The sequence below is a fragment of the Alosa alosa genome, chromosome 8 (genome assembly GCF_017589495.1).
Source record: "Alosa alosa isolate M-15738 ecotype Scorff River chromosome 8, AALO_Geno_1.1, whole genome shotgun sequence".
NCBI classification, from domain to species: Eukaryota; Metazoa; Chordata; class Actinopteri; order Clupeiformes; family Clupeidae; genus Alosa; species Alosa alosa.
The window spans coordinates 26,168,631-26,186,130 of record NC_063196.1 but is presented as its reverse complement, the minus strand read 5'-3'; the positions used below and the strand labels follow the sequence as shown (position 1 = coordinate 26,186,130).

General features: G+C 48.1%; 1 protein-coding gene across 1 annotated transcript in view; it reads right to left on the bottom strand.

Moving 5' to 3' along the window:
• The window catches only part of LOC125298821 (signal-induced proliferation-associated 1-like protein 1), a 97,052-nt gene that overhangs the window by 31,692 nt on the left and 47,860 nt on the right, over nucleotides 1–17,500 (bottom strand). The window contains 6 exon segments of the mRNA XM_048249690.1: nucleotides 4,346–4,506; nucleotides 6,810–6,913; nucleotides 9,370–9,544; nucleotides 10,095–10,283; nucleotides 13,202–13,332; nucleotides 13,649–15,737. Coding sequence (XP_048105647.1) covers nucleotides 4,346–4,506; nucleotides 6,810–6,913; nucleotides 9,370–9,544; nucleotides 10,095–10,283; nucleotides 13,202–13,332; nucleotides 13,649–15,329 — 2,441 coding nt within the window. The 5' untranslated portion in view covers nucleotides 15,330–15,737.

Here is a 17,500-nt window from a genome sequence, read left to right as displayed (position 1 = left end):
ATTCAGCTTACTGCATTTTGCCTCAGCTCAGTTCTCTCCCTCTTTCTCCATGTGCCCTGGTTAAAGAGTTTTGGTTGATTTCCGGTTTTATGAGTTAATGCAAGATCTGGAACCTTTGAGGATGTGTGGTGTACCAAACAAGCACTTTTTAGCCATCTTTTATAATTTGCTGTGTGAAACTGTTTTTATTATTACTTTTTTTAAACTTTTTTAATGGCAAATATTGACTGATTGACCTGCTTTGGCTGTGTAAAACTGGAATAAAGTATGATTTTGAAAATCTTTCTCTATCTCTCCCTCTTTCTCGATCTCTCCCTCTTTATGTCTCTGCAACTTTCTTTCTCTCTCCATCCTCCTTCTTATGTCACTTGCTCCACCATCTCCCTTCTAATCTCTCTCTCTCCCTCATGTTCTATTTCCTGTCCTCCGCGGGTGCCTGTGGAATGGACATGTGAGGCTTCCTGGACGCTGTGGAATGTGTGGAACGCCAGTGCTTTGGCGAGGTGCAGGGAGGGACAAGGCCCAGATCTCTCAGCGACCACCCCCACTGCCCAACACACACACACCCCAAACAAACGCGCATAGAGAGTGAGAGAAGGAGAAGAAAAGAAGAGTGGTAGAAAGGTAGAGGGAGGGGAAGGAAGAGCAGAGACAGGCCCAAGTGTGCTTATCCTTTTGACTTCCCCTCAGTGTCTTGAGTAAAGTTGATGAAGCGCTTTCTCCTACTCTTAAAAGCAACACGTGACAAGAACACATGTGTGTGTATGTGTGTGTGTATATATATGTGTGTGTATGTGTGTATGTATGTATATATGTATGTGTGTGTATGTGTCAGTCTGACCACTGACTGCAAACCATCGCCCAAAGCCCACTGTTGAACACACACATTGTACACACGCGCACACACACACACACACACACACACACACACACACACACACACACACACAGTTTTGAAGAGGATGCTAAAGAAGAGGATGAGGAGGAGTAGGTAGCTGGCATGTGCAGCCCAGGGGTTGGCTGCTGGCAGTGAAGCATGAGAAACGGCTGCTGAAGTGGTTGTGTTCTTGCCAGTGTTGGATGCAGCATGTCATTTGCAGTTTTTTTACGATTTACGACGTCGGGGAAGAGTGTTTATCATTTGTCAAAACAAGACATGACAACCTCACTGGAAATTAAACTGAGAGGGAGAAACAACACGTAGCAGTTCCCTCTTGCTTTCTCTATCTTTATCTCTCTCTCTATCTCTCTATATCTCTGGTGATCCATTCTCCGGCCCACCACTAACCACCTCGATCTGTCGAGAGAGAAGAGTTCAACCACCATCTACAGCTCTTCAGGAACTACTGTACGTCTCAAAGCCAGGTTAAAAAAATAAATCGCAAAAATGTGACGCATTGGATGAGCGTCTAACGGCGACCCGGCTGTTCTGTACGGCTCCACGGCTCCAAGAGGCCAGTGAGTCATAGAGGTGGTGGGGGGTGGGGGGGACTTTACATTGTCTCCTTCCTAAACACCGGGGGTTAAGTGGAGAGGCGAGCGGGAGAATGTGTGCCCTGCGCGGGATATAAATGTACACTGCGTGGGAGGCTTCCTCTACCCACAGCCCTGATGCAGCCCACATGAGAAAGAGAGAGAGAGAGAGAGAGAGAGATAGCAATAGAGGTATATTAGCAAGATAGGTATAATAGCAAGAGAGGTATAGAAAGAGAAAAATGGAGAGAGAGAGAGATAGCGAGAGAGGTATAGAAAGAGAAAGATGGAGAGATAGTGAGAGAGGTCTAGAAAGAGAAAGATAGAGAGAGAGATAGTGAGGGAGGTCTAGAAAGGCAGAGATAAAGAGAGGAAGCAAAGAAAGAGAAAGCACAGAAAGAGAGTGATGGAGAGAGGTATGGAAAGACAGATAGAGAGAAAGCACAGAGAGAGAAAGAGAGTGATGGAGAGAGGTATGGAAAGACAGATAGAGAGAAAGCACAGAGAGAGAGAGAAAGAGAGTGATGGAGAGAAAAGACAAGAAGGGTCCTCTGTTTTTGTTTTTCCTGTCAATGACATCATGTGCAACTTCTGGGTTGTGCTTAGCAAAGAAAGAAAAGGAAAAATATTCATGTTTAAAAAAAAAACCCCTTTGCTTTGTGCAATGTTTAGCACCTGACAGAACGTATAAAACGCATCCTGTGTGAAGCCTGGGAATTAGCAGGTGATTATCACAAATTAAACACAGACAGGGGAAGAGGTTCACACCCCCCCCCCTCCCCCAAATGACTCCACAGCTCCTAAACCCTGCGAGTGTAACACTGAAAGAGCGCACGCCGCTATAAAACACCATGTCAGCGTGCAGAAGCTCAGCAGCTCAGAGTACTGAGCACAATAAACAACTTCTGCACTAAAAGCAGATTGACAAAAACCTTTTCTCAATTCAGCTCAATTTAACTAAATTAGAGATGCTGATATCCAGGAATAAAACTTTACAGTCTCATTTATTATACCCTAGATGTATGATTTGATAAATTAAAAATAAGGAAATCACTACAGCATGGTGTAGATGTCAAATATGCAATTTGACATATGACATGACATTTTCAAATAAAATTGCAGAGCTCATCCTCTTTGAACAGATGTGTATGATGCTTCCTCTAAAACCCGGTAGGTGTGTCAATAATAATCTTGCCAATTTATCTGCCAAATATCCGCAGAAATGATCATATCTGGTGATGCGATAATACAATTCTTAGACTGTTATCTGCCGATACAATGTTGTACTGATAATATTGTGCATCCTTAGTTTTAATGAATGCATGAATTACTATTGCATCAGAGATTACTAATTACTAATCTCTGATGCACCAGTGCCTTAACCACTGAGGTCAGTGGCTTTGTCACTGACTGGTTTTCGCTGCAGCAACTGCTTTCCTGAACTGCTGGAGCAGACTGCTCGCCTAATGCCGGAACTGTGATGCTGAAGTGGTAGCGGTACTCACACAAAAAAAGTTCCAACTGCCGCTCCATCTAACTTTGCTATCCACCCCTTGGGATGTAGACACGGCACTCTTTGAAATAAAGTTGGATTGTAATGTCCCTAAAAGATAACACAGTCATGGCTTTACTGTCTCTGGGCTGAGACAGAGTGATACCCTGGAGGTTTAAGGTACCTCAGTCATCTATACCAGACGTTTACAGTCATGGAGCACCAGTACTGGTTAGGGGAATATCTCACCCAGACACAGGAGGGGGTGGGGGGTGGTGTTCTATTTCAGGATGTTCTCCGGGTGGTTCAGTGTGTGTCGAGCCGTTCTTGACGGCACCAAATTCCGGCACCCCCGCCCCTCTCCTTTCTGGAGGGGCCGCCCCACTGGGGGACAATTAAAAGAGGCGCGCAATGAAGACCCATCAGCAATTACAGACTCCATTATGCCAAGCCAGGCACGGCAACAACATGACGTGACGAGAGTGCGTGAGCGAGAGAGAGAGAGAGGAAAAAAAGGAGAGAAATAGAGAGAAGGAGGAAGTGATGGCTGTTACTTCCGTCACCACATACTGTACACCCCCCGCCCCACACCCACCTTCACCCCCATCCCCGGCTCCAACACCGACCCATTCAGTTTGGGACGTTTTTAGACCGAATGTGGTTTTGAGTCATGAGCGATGTTCTAGCCAGCGAAACGGAGTGAGAAGTAGAACACGTCTCTGAGCATCATCACAGCGTGAGGACTGGGTCACCACGGAGACACACGTGTCACCGCAGACTCTGGAGATTGAGCGAGTGAGCGAGCAAGCGAGAGAGAGAAAGAAAGAGAGAGAGAAAGAAAGAAAGAAAGAAAGAAAGAAAGAAAGAAAGAAAGAGAGAGAGACCGACAGACAAACACAATTAAATAAACCGAGAGAAGATGGCCGTGAGGACTGTTCCTGATGTTGGCCGCTGTTAACAGCATCTGACAGCGTTGATCCCTTCAGGCCACTAAACACAGATGGTGTTAAGCCACTAAAATACCAAAACATTGAGATAATTAACCCCGACACTGTTCAGAGTGGCCTCAAAAACCCCAAAGCAAGGCAGGAGAGAGGCAGCGTGTCTGTGTGTGTGCCTGTGCGCGTGTGTGTGTATGTGTATGTGTATGTGTGTGTGTGTGTGTGTGTGTATGTGTGTATGTGTGTGTGTGTGTGTGTGTGTGTGTGTGTGTGTGTGTGTGTGTGTGTGTGTGTGTGTGTGTGTGTGTGTGTGTGTGTGTTCAGACACAAATACTTCGTTCCATGCATCAACAGCAGCAGTTTTCTATTTGGAGGGTCAAAGTGGCCAAAGCAGAACAAGTCTCCCAGCAACAGGCCTTGTGTTGAGTGGCAGTCTCACCTGTAACAGGTGCTGCCGTCAGAGCAGGGGTTGTGTGCACGCACCACCACAAACACGTGCTGGAAGTGCGAGCGAATGTTCTTGGGGCTGAAGGCCTTGGCGCCGGGCTCCTGGAACACGATGGTCACAATGTCGTTGCCGATGTGGCGCTTCCTCAGCAACTGCACAGCACAAAAGAGGAGTTCCACAGGAGATCTCAGGTCACCTTCAAAACACTACTGACAACAAAGAGAGCAAAGCACCTCTGCTCTACAATGGACCTACTGGAAAAATGTTTACCTGGCTTTAAACCAAGTGTTTTTAGTACAGTGTAGTTACACAAGAAATGAATAATATCAGGTAATGCCCACACAGTGAAATATGTTTTACACATCATGCATCTTTAAGTATAAACCAGGACCAGAGCAAGTGTCTTAGCCTTTAAAGACTTAAAAAAAATCAGTTTCATCTTACTGAATACAATATACCGGTAATAGAAGGTGCTGTTGCAGGATGGTGAGGTCCTGTATCTATGAGAGTCTGTATTTCAGGATGGTGAGGTCCTGTATCTATGGGAGTCTGTATTTCAGGATGGTGAGGTCCTGTATCTATGCGAGTCTGTATTTCAGGATGGTGTGGTCCTGTATCTATGGGAGTCAATATTTCAGGATGGTGTGGTCCTGTATCTATGGGAGTCTGTATTTCAGGATGCTGAGGTCCTGTATCTATGGAAATCTGTATTCAGGGTATATACAGAAATTCTTAAATTGAATTTAATACCTTTTAATACCTTCGCAATATTTTTTAATACCAACACGACTTCGAGCTGCAACTAGCGGCAACCTTTCAAAATTCAGTGTTGGGGGTAACTAATTATAAAGTAACGGATTACTGTCATTTTGTTACTTAACTTTCTGAGAAACTTTCTGACCTTTTTTGCTTCAATAAAAACACTGGCCCATACACAATTATTTGTTATTTAATCCTAACCCAAGATAAAAAGTTATTTCATTGTTATGTGTAGGAAGAGCACACACCACTTCTCCAGCACTACACTCTTTCTCTCACTTCTCATCATTCTATCTCAATCAAGACAAAATGACAAATGAAAATCAGAAAAGGTTTACTGGACTTTCTTCCAAATAGGCCCACGACCATACACTGCCTCATATACTTTACCAGTCAAGGTATCACATTCAAAAATAGGTGGTCACATTTTACAAAAATACTAATTATTGATTGGGTGCTGCTGGAGAATGTGGGCCCCATGTGATAAAATACTTTTGGGCCTGCATGCTCCCTGTGACGAAAATTTTGAAAAATAACCCCTTAAATGATGACTTCTGGGGAATTTTGTGGAAACTAATTGATAAATTGACTTAAAATATATTATATTATAATATATTGATAGCATATTACAATACAGCCTATAAAAACCTACACAGGTTGTTATATTCAACTAATTTTAAGCAAGTCTATTGGGACTTTGATCTCATCACATACTACATCAAGGGAGTAAGCCTAGGGCCTATAGCTCCTGAGCAAGCTTTGAATAATGTTAAAGGTCACACCTGTTAAACTAACCTTAACATGACATTTACTGAGGGTAGACAATTTTAAATCTTAGCCTATAGCCTAAACCTTATCTTATAGCCTAAACAAAGCAACACTGTCAGGCCTATGTTTAACCTCTATTCTTTAGTCAACCCACTGAGCCAGGCAGTCGACTCTTCCACCTCTGACTACGTCCGCACATTCTTGTTTGCTGGCTAGTACATAGACATTTATTGTCTTTTTACAGACGTGGCAATAAGCCTCTTGGCTGTTGTCAACTAGCCTAAGCCAGTCTTTGAATCTCGAGTCCTCTAACCAAATGTCCTAAAAATTACAGTTTCCCATGACTTCGTCAATAGTAGCAAACTTTTGGCAACAAGTTTGGCAGCAAGCCGTATATCCAGTTTGAGGGGGCGCTAAAAGTTTTTACCGCGAACGCACACAGACATATCGCTCAGGTCCTACTCGCACATTTAAGTAATATAATATAAATAAATTCACGTGAATTTTAGGATAGGCCTGCACTTAACACAAATGGAAAACCTCATAGTTAGTGGTTCGAAAATTTAATACCTGATCAGATTACTTTTTAATACTTTTAAATGGCCTTAAATTTGGCTAATTTCATTTACTACCTTTTCATACCTTTTACAACCCCGCGGACACCCTGGTATTTCAGGATGGTGTGGTCCTGTATCTATGGGAGTCTGTATTTCAGGGTGGCGAGGTCCTGTATCTATGGGAGTCCGTATTTCAGGATGGCGAGGTCCTGTATCTATGGGAGTCTGTATTTCAGGATGGCGAGGTCCTGTATCTATTGGAGTCTGTATTTCAGGATGGCGTGGTCCTGTATCTATGGGAGTCTGTATTTCAGGATGCTGAGGTCCTGTATCTATGGGAGTCTGTATTTCAGGATGGTGTGGTCCTGTACCTGCTGCTTGTTGTTGGGGGTGTAGGGCAGCATGGTGGACACGTGGAACATGATCTCGTAGTCCTTGTAGGTGGTGTACAGAGAGTGTGTACCAGTGGAGTCCGCTGCAGAAGGGCAAACACACACACAGAGAGAGAGAGAGAGAGAGAGAGAGAGAGAGAGAGAGAGAGAGAGAGAGAGAGAGAGAGAGAGAGAGAGAGAGAGAGAGAGAGAGAAAGAAAGAAAGAAAGAAAGAAAGAAAGAAAGAAAGAAAGAAAGAAAGAAAGAAAGAAAGAAAGAAAGAAAGAAAGAAAGAAAGAAAGAAAGAAAGAAAGAAAGAAAGAAAGAAAGAAAGAAAGAAAGAAAGAAAGAAAGAAAGAAAGAAAGAAAGAAAGAAAGAGAGAGAGAGAGAGAGAGAGAGAGAGAGAGAGAGAGAGAGAGAGAGAGAGAGAGGACACACTGGTCACACATTGAAATGCCCTCTGCTCTGTACTAAATGGAGATCACAGCCAGCACACAGTTTCATATTAGTAACGGCTGCAGGGTCTTCACTGTCAGCTGCCAGTTGATGATATTACAAACTGAATTATATTAATAAAACACATTTTCATGGGCAGATTTAGACGCCATTTTGAAAATGTTATCAAATGAATGGCCCTAGTGGACTCCATTGTGTTTACAATTATCCTATTTCCAACCAGCACAAAATATCAAAGGCATTAATTTTACACAAATATCTGTGATGAATGGAAATTGTGAAGGACATTAACCCTGAACAAACCTCTAGCTCTTCAACCATTTAATATCATACAAGGTCAAGGCATGCACTACATAACCATGCAAGCAGTTTAACCAGCAGTATCAAATTATTACACACACATCATCGTTTTAGTGGCGCAGTAACACCATTTCTCTGCTCTTAGGTCTGGTTATGGTGTGTGTGTGTGTGTGTGTGTTTGTTGACGATTTCCAACACATTCTTTCTTCACAGTTAATTTCTCCACCAGTCTCATTTGGACTGAGAGTGTGAACTGAGATGCTTCATTTTTTCTGCATTTCATCCGTAGGCTGCATCTAAAGATCCTCGATTACTAAACGCTCCGTTTCAACCCTCTCTCTTGCAATAGCAGTCATTTGCAGGAAATGCCGACCAAAGTGTTGGATTTCGATTTGTCCATTTGCTTTATGGAGTCACAGACTACACCCCCCTGACCCTCTAATAGAGCCCTCTTTTTACCTCATAACCTGGTGCATATTTTTTTTTTATCAGACATTATTATAATCATCATCATTCAGCACAGGTGCCAGTAAGATTACTGATACATACACCTCCTTATAAAAAAAAGGACAAAAAAGAAAATCAAGCACCCTGACAAGGAAGCTTTCTAGAGCTTGGGGTAGTTTATGATCAAAGCTAAAGTTTTCATTAAGAATGGATCTCATCACATGTGAGCCTTATGTGGCATAAATGTAGATGAGGCAAGTGAACGAGCGTGTGTGTGGGTGTGTGTGCGTGTGTTTGTGTGCGTGGGTGTGTGTGATCAGGGGAAGTAGAGAGAACACAGAAGGGGAGGCTATCATGTCTTGCGAGCGGTTGCCGTGGATATGGCAGGAGGAAGCTGGAGTGAGTTATGAGATAGTTGTGAGAAGGCAAAAGCGTTCAGAGATCCATCACAGGTGCTAATCTGAGACAGATCCTCGGGCAGGGGAGCAGAGGAAACGTTCGCAAAGAGACTCTAAGGAGGAGGAGGAGGAGGAGCGGTGAAGGCTGATATCCCTCCAGGGGCCGGAGTTTATTCACGTCACTCAAGACAGCTCCAGTCATGCCCCGAATCTGACCTCAACCTCCGACCCTGTGGCATACAGCTAACCAGTCTGCACTGCAGTTCATGGGGTTATGTGATCCTGATGTAAACCTGTGTGTGTGAATGTGTTCACACGGTTGAATGTACAATTAGTGTTGGGCATGGCACAATGCATATGTAAATGGCAGTGTACGTTTGCATGATATTTATATGACTTTGGTGTCAAGATGTGCGCAGGACTGAGATTGACAGGTAGATAATATGTAATATCCAAGGTAAATTTAGGATTTGGTGAGTGTGCTAGTTTGTATCAATTGGGACTACAGCTAACGATTATTTTCAGGAGATTATTTTCTTGATTAATCAATAAGTTGTTTTATTGATAAAATGTCAGATGAGATAATGGAGAAGGATGTTTTTCTCAGCGTATATGCAACATACTCTTGTACTCTTGGTGTCAGGCTTAGTTTTAGCATGTGTGTGTCTTACACTTGATGGTGAGCTGAGCGCAGAACTTGTGTGTGTATTAATGCATGTGCGTGTGTGTGTGTGTGTGTGTGTGTAAGAGAGAGAAACATACTCTTGGTATTGAGCGGTATGTAGTGAGTGAGTGTGTGAAACATATTCTTGGTGTCAAGCTGGGCAGGTTACCAGTGTGTGTTTGCATGTGTGTGTGTGTGTGTGTGTGTGAGTGAGAGAGAGAGAGAGAGAAATGTACTCTTGGTGCGTGTGTGTGTGTGTGTGCGTGTGCATGCGCGTGCATGTGTGAGACCTACTCTTAGTGTCCAGCTGAGCGCGGTACTTATTGAAGCCTTTGAGGCGCACGCGGTCCCCCAGCAGCTGCAGGAAGTCCTCGAGCGCAGGGCCGGCCGACTCGTTGTTGTACATCTCCTCCTCTGTGCTCTGGCCTGCCTGGCAGTACATCACCCCCACCTTCAGCTGGAAACTCAACTGGGGAGCACAAACGACAACAACAACAACAACCACCACAACAACAACAACAACACGTTACATTTATGTAGCGCTTTGCTCAACACTCAAAGCACTTCACAGGGAAGGGGGGACCTTACTAACCACCACCAACGTGTAGTACACACCTGGGTGATGCAAGGCAGCCATTATGCGCCAGAACGCACCAGCTTGAGGTGGAGAGTGAGTGAGTGAATGAGCCAATTACAGTGCTCAAACAGAGACACAGAGATACAGAGTAAGAGGGAGAGGTTCATAAACAGTCTCGTGTCTTTCATTGAAACCCTATACAGCAATAAGGCAGAACTGCTAATAAACAGTGCATTTCTACGACTTTGATTTACTGTTAATGGGCGCAGCCATCTTGGAAATTTGAATTAGGGGTAGCGTTCCAATTGCAACTTCCTGCTCATAACTGAGAAATGCAACTAGGAACACGAATTATTAGTACAGCTGGAAACTAACAGAGCGAGCAGGACGAAGCGCTATGATTGGCTGGCACGAAGTCCGCTGCAGCAGCTGGCATCCTTACCCCCTGCTCGTCCAGTTTCATCAGCTGGTCGGTGACCTTGGGCGTGTTGAGGGCCAGGCGCAAGCAGTGGGCGTTGAGCTCGGGCACCAGGAACTCCAGCACCTCCTTCAGCGGGAGGCCGCGCGGTGTGCCGTGCTTGGCGGTGGAGGGCACAGCATCCTCCAGGATGGCACCGCGCAGGGTCGTCAGCTGGATGGAGAGAGGAGGAGACGGAGAGGGAGGAGGAGAGGAGGAGGAGGAGACAGAGAGGGAGGAGGAGGAGAGGGAGGAGGAGAGGAGGAGACAGAGAGGGAGGAGGAGAGGGAGGAGGAGAGGAGGAGACAGAGAGGGAGGAGGAGGAGAGGAGGAGACGGAGAGGGAGGAGGAGGAGAGGGAGGAGGAGAGGAGGAGAGAGCGGGAGGAGGAGAGGGAGGAGGAGAGGAGGAGACAGAGAGGGAGGAGGAGGAGAGGGAGGAGGAGAGGAGGAGACAGAGAGGGAGGAGGAGACAGAGAGGGAGGAAGAGAGGAGGAGACGGAGAGGGAGGAGGAGGAGAGAAGACGGAGAGGGAGGAGGAGAGGAGAAGACGGAGAGGGAGGAGGAGACAGAGGGAGGAGGAGAGGAGGAGATGGAGAGGGAGGAGTTTTTAGTCAGATTTATTGGGAAAATTACAGAACGAAATCATATTTGTGCAATTAAACTGTACACTGAACAGGTGTCGCGCATCATAGACGAAACAAAGCTCCTCGGAAGTGACATTTCAACTTGAATTTGAACAATGCAACAGTGTAAGCTGTAAAAGTGCTGCTGTAAAGTCAACTTTGAGAAAATAACAATCAATTCAGTATTCAGGGAGGAGCTGTAACGCAGGTGGCAGGCACGCACACACACATACGCACAGACACACACTCAGCATTCAATCTATATTCAAACAATCCAATTAGGCCATCACTGTAACGCTACACCAATTCATTTGCATTACCACATGCACACACAGCTTGAAAACAAATCAAAAAGGCTTGTGATCACCGTCAGTTTGTACATTTAAATGGCCTTTACTGAATAAGATGGTCATTAATGTGTAGCTGATTTCAAGCCCAAAAAGTCAGCTTGGCGCATACATAAATAAAAACCCAAGGCGTGACTAGCGTCAACTCTGCCAGTAGTCTGCAGTGAAGAAAGGGTTTAGTTCATTTGTATAATGCGCAAGAAATGTGCTCAGATTGGACTCAAACCAGTCTCCACGTGGGCACTGAGCACATATGTGCCATGGGGCACCAACTCTATTGTTGCGCAACGGCTAAGTTATACCCCAGAGATATACATTAACTGAATGAGACGGATGAAGAAAAATGTGGATGGTATGCAGTCAGTCAGAGAGCATACTTAACCATAATGATGGCACTCTGTCTCAGAAAGCAAAGGTTCTATCTGGAAGTGCATAGAGTTGTGACATAAGTGCTATCAAATGTGTTGCCCTGACTTCAACAAGCTTGCACCATTCTCTACAACTCATCAGTGTCACTCAGTCTTCCTCATTCTCTTTCTTACACACTTATTCTCTTTGCCCTTGGCATTATTACATTCTCTCTCTAATTCTCTCTGTCTCCAAGTTCCACAGACACACACACACACACACACACTCTTGCCATCTCTCTCCCACAGAGACACATCTTTTTGTCACACACAGACACACACACACACAGACACACACACTCTTGCCATCTCTCCCACAGAGACACATCTTTTTGTCACACACACACAAAATCCCATCTCTAGCCATCTCTCTCCCACACACACACACACACACACACACACACCTCTCTATTTGACTTCAGAGAGGTGGTCATAAATGACGCTGAACTCCAACTTAAATGACGTACAGTTGATTTCAGTCACGCACACATCTATATGGAGCCCAACCCCGAGCATGGCACGGCGCCACAGACCCGAGCCCAACCACCCACTCCTGCCCACCTGCTTGGGATGGAAATAGCCGCACTCACAGCGCCACTGGTCCCCCGCATCACCTTGGTTGGGGGTGGGCGGGGGGACCTGCCGCCAGTACGCCCTGCCCAACATATCATGTCATTTGTCACTGGATTTGCAGCTGTAGCAAGAGAGACCAGGGGTGCCACCATCTGCCACAAGCTCCCAGCCAGCCTCTACAGCCGGCTAGCCTCGTGTCTGGGAAATTACTGTTCATGGTGATGGAGACAACGAAGCCTGAGTGCTCATCATAGAGGAGGTGGAGGTGGTGGAGTAGGAGGAGAGGCCCTCAGTGATTAGTGGATATTTGGGGGGGAGAGAGTGCTGCACTGACCTTTGAACCACAGTGTGTGCAGAGGGGGTTGAGAGAGAGAGAGAGAGAGAGAACGTGAGACAGCTTTGAACTCACAGTGTGTGAGACAGAGAGAGAGAGAGAGAGAGAGAGAGAGAACAAAGTGAGACAGCACAACAGAAAGAAAGACAGGAAGAGAGAGATGAAGAGACAGAGAGAGAGAGAGACAAACAGAGAAGGGAGACAGAGAGAAGATGACAGAGAGAGAAAGAGAGAGAGAGAGAGAGAGAGAGAGAGAGAGAGAGAGAGAGAGAGAGAGAGAGACACAGAGATGAAGAGAGGGAGGTAGAAATGAGTGGAGCTGAGGGGTCTGGCTACACAGTAAGTGGGTGGAGGTCAAATATGGGTTGGGTCAGGAAATATTTTTTTTTGTTTATTTCTTTCCAGTTTTTTCCAACGATTGCTTGAAAGCCATTAAACGGGGTTAAGCTGAGAATCACCATCACGAGTTAAAGAGCATGATTCCCTGACACTGAGTGAACATGACGGGAGAAGGAACAGATGATGGGCTTTTGGAGAGCGTCCAGGAGTCCCCTCTCCCCACACAGTTTGGGACTAGCCTCCCGCGTCACACTATCCAGCGTCCAGGAGTCCCCTCTCCACAACTACACAGTTTGGGACTAGCCTGAGGTGGGGGTCTGAAGTCACATGACTTGATTTGAGTCGCAAGTCCTCAAATTCATAGCTTGAAGGTTAGGTGTTAGACGAGGCGTGTGACTTGCACATGTCATGTGACTTACTCCCACCTCTGCTATCTATCTATCAAAAGAATAGTGCGAGATGGCTCACCTCGCTGGTTCTGAAGATGACCCGGAACTGGTACTGCTGGCCGTGCTCCTTGTGCTCCTCCAGCTTCTCCCGACGCAGGCTGACCGCCACCGGCCCCAGGGTCTCGTCCACACCCAGGTAGTTCCAGTGCTCTGGGGAACCAGAACCACAGACTCACATGAAACATTGCCCTCCGGTTACAAGTCCGAAGCGCTAACCAGTAGGCCACGGCTGCCCCCAAACTGTAGTTGTAGTCCCTAACATCCCCAACTAATTAGGCATTATTAAGATCTTTCTTTAGTTTATTATTATCATTATTATTATTAGTAGTAGTAGTAAACACAGACAAAGAGCCATCTAAAATAAGGTGCATAAAAAGTGCAATTTCTTGACTATTACTGCAATATTACTGCATTTGACCGTGTGCGGAATTTGACCTTGACCTGACCCCAATCCCCTTCCACTCACCTCTAAGGTAGAAGTACTTCCTGTAGTAGTAGGACCCCAGGTCTACGTGCTCCACGATGTGGCGCTTGCCCCGCTCCGAATGCAGCCCCTGTCCGTCTTTGGGCGCCTCGAGCACGGCTACCCCCGCGTTGGACAGGTGCGAGTTGGGCGGTGCATCGTCCTCGCCGGGGGAGCCCCCTCCGCTACTGCTGCCGGACCCCCCACTGCCGATGCTGCCCTGCTTGGTGGGGTTGATGGTGCGCTCGCCCTCTCCGCCCAGCTCGTTCCGGAAACAGGGGCAGGCCAGCACCAGCTCGTTGCTCTTGTCGTCCCCAGGGTCGAGCCTGGGTTGGGCCGCCCCTTGCGCTGGCTCTCCTGGCTGCCGCAGGGCAGGCAAGCCCCAGCTCTGGGACGAGGAGGACGAGAGCGAGGACGTGAGGGAGGACGAGGCGGCGGCGGCGGCCGAGGCGCCGGTGGTGGTGTTCTTGTGCTTCGCCGAGCTGGCCGACTGCCGGCCCGTCACCACGTCGTTCAGGTCGAAGAAGAGGCTCTGCACGTCGAAGTGGGCAAAGGCCTTCTGGCACACCCAGGGCTTGAGGGACGCCGGCGGAGGCCCCGAGTGTCCGCCGCCTTCCTCCTCGGCGTCGGAGCCGGCGCGCGAGGACTCGCCGTCCGCTCGGGCGCTGCGCAGCTTCCGGAAGATGGATTCTCCGCCCGTCTCCGACTTGGACCGGCGCTTGAGGTGCTTCTCGCGCTCCTTGAGGCGGCTGGCGGGGCTGCCGCTGGCACGGGTCAGCGACGGCGGCCCGTCGGGCAGGTCCAGCGCCACCTGCTTGTGGGCGACGCTCAGCAACTCGCTGAGCCGCTCGGGCGCCGGGCTGCGCTGGTCGGAGGTGGCGGCCGGCGCCTCGGCCGACTGGTAGCCCTTGAGCATGTCGAAGAAGCTCTGCGAGGCGCCGGACGCCGCCGTGCTGTGCTTGTCGATGGACGACGTGCTGCCGTACTCGCGGTGCATCGGCGTCCAACCCGAGAAGGACCAGCCCTCGTTGCCGTCGCCGCCGCTGCCGTCCAGCTCGCTGATGGTGATGTCGCTGTTGCTGCGCTGCCGGATGCGACGCATGCCTTTCCGCGGCGAGCCCTGGTAGCCGTCCGGCGACAGGAAGCGGTTGTCCTTGCTGCCGTGGCGGCCCTGCATCTTGCTCTTGAGCGTGTTGTGGATGTTGCGCAGCATGGACGAGTCCTGCGGGCTGATCAGGTGGCCCAGCTTGGCCGACAGGTTGCTCTGGGCGCTGCCGCCTCCGCCGCTACTGCTGCCGCTGCTGCTCCCGGTGCCCGTGCCGTTGCCTCCGCCACCACGCTGGTCCCCCCCTCCTCCTCCTCCTCCTCCTCCTCCGGAAGAGCTGCTGGACGAAGTGGTGGTGGGGGAGTCCGTCTCCACGGTGATGTGCCAGACGCCCCCGGCGCCGCCGCCGCCTCCTCCTCCTCCAGCGCTTCCGTCTTTCCTGGGGGGCCAGTCGGCGACGCGAGCGCGCACGCCCATCTTGGGCACGCCGGGCGAGCAGCCGGACAGGTGGGTGCTCTCGCTGCGGGGCGGAGGGGCACCCCCGTTGGGCAGGCGCAGGCGGCGCGTGTAGAACTCGTCGGTGGCCGAGATGGAGCCGCCCACCGAGCGCTCTGTCTGTGAGCGCTTCAGGCTGGTCATGGCTGGAGAGGGGGACTCCTGTGTGTGTGTGTGTGTGTGTGGGGGGGGGTACGGGGCACAAGCAGGGGGTGGGGAACTAGGGTTGGGGGGGCTGGGGATTGGGGATGAAGAGGGATTCAGAGGGGGAGAGCGTGGGGCCTACCGGTGGTGACCTGGGGGAGGGGAACCTGGGGAGCCCTGGGAGGCATGAGAGGGCCTGAATCCGTCTGATGGAGGGCCAGGTGCAGACGACAGGAGACAACCAGATGGCACACACACTCACTCACTGGCTTGGTCAAACATACACGGAAAGGACTGCAGGAACGAGGACGCTGGTTGTACTCCCACCACTTTCAGGAGGCCATATTGTTTGAGGGAATGTCCAATCACAGCTCTGCTTCCGTCACCTTGTGTGCAGGGACGAAGACTCTGGAAAGAGAAAGAGAAAGAGAGAAAGTGTGAGACACCTGATTTTGCAACACGGCAATGAGTATACTTCCAGTTGGTTAATCAACATGGCATTATTTGTATCCATAGCATTAACACATAGACATACAGTACACATACATAGCACTGCATGTGTTATATACTAGTATAGAATGATGGGACACCAGTTGGTTCCTTTTGGACCCATTTGGACTTTTCTCAGAAAGAACACACAATTTTGTTAACCGTACTGAAGACTTAGAAGACTGAGTTAGCAGATAGAAGCGTGCGTGTGTGTGTGTGTGTACACTAGAGGAAGAGCGACGGATCCGACCCAGCCTCAGTGCCGTCCCCCAGCGCACATAAGCCCAGTCGCTGGGTGGGATAGAGTTCTGGTGCCGCTCGGCTTTAAATAATGAAGCGCCTTTAAAAAGCCTCTTAAGGGACACAGAGTCATGTACGGTTCAGCTCGCAGGAGATCAGTGCTGCGGAGGAGGCCACTAGAATCTGGAAATGAAACCAGCCACCACAGAAAGGGCATCTCTAGGTAACACCCCAACGGCTGACTTGGAAGATTGCATCAAAGCTATCAATGGGATACATACAATTGCATAAATGACTTGAATGCAAATTAATTCACTCAAGGGAGAAGACATATTGTAATGTGGTTATCCAATGGTAAGCTTATATGACGATACATTGTACTTCAGTTTGCACTTCATGCAGGGAACTACAACATAGCTTTCAGCATAAGGAGGTGAAATCTCAATGTGGCCAAAATTAGGAGATGTGTTTATTTCTTTTGTGATAAAGATTGACACTTTGGATTAGCTTCTCAAAAGGCATTCTGTTCTTTCACATGATATTCAGTTTTTTACCCCCGGTTCTATACATATCAACCGATGGCATGTGGAATGCGGATGCCGGTATAAAAACGTCGTGGAACATCAGCTCCTGCCCCGGGCATGGCCTGAGCCACCGTCTAAAAACGATCTCTCAGAACAATCGCGCCACTGTGGGAGATAAGTGAGCACTCTGGCGTCATGTTCAGCAGGCTCCTGTGTGAATTGATGCGTGGGGGACCTTTCTCTCCAAATCGTTGACATTTCCGCAAAGTTTTGATAATGGATAGTGCTGGGGATTGCTCAAGCAGGAGTTGCAAACAGCGGAGCCTTTTGAAGAACCTGCATCACTCGGTTTGCAAGCGCAGGAAGAAGAGAGTTATCAGCCTCGCAACACACAGCTGCCTATGGAAACCCACCACTGTGAACAAAAAGGGGTGATAGGCCAAAAATAGAAGCTTCAAGCATTCAATTTCAGATAAAGGATGAGCCATTACACAAACGATGGGTAGCTGGGCAACAGTCACTCTGAGGATCAGCCGCTTCAGTAAATGTATCTTGTAAAACAGTAAAAAAAAATGTCTCTTGTAAAACACCTCAGTGAAATTAGCAACCTTAACAAACAGTAAAAATGTTTTATTATATTGTACCTAGGCCTGAAAATGTGGTCTTGTGCTCCTTGGAAAAGGTTTGTTTACCGTCTGTTCTCGCCAGGTGAAAGCATTTTCACAAGAACACAGAGTTCCATTTGAGTTTGTCGCCATGGCACCCTGACACGGAGCTGGACACAGCATATGGTTATGGACCCTTTCAAGAGAGTTCCATTATCAGCATCATAGTTGGCCCCACAAGACTTCCTTTTTAACATTCCATATGTTATCTTAATGCAGAGGAAGTAGATTGGGGCCCAAATAGAATGTTCAA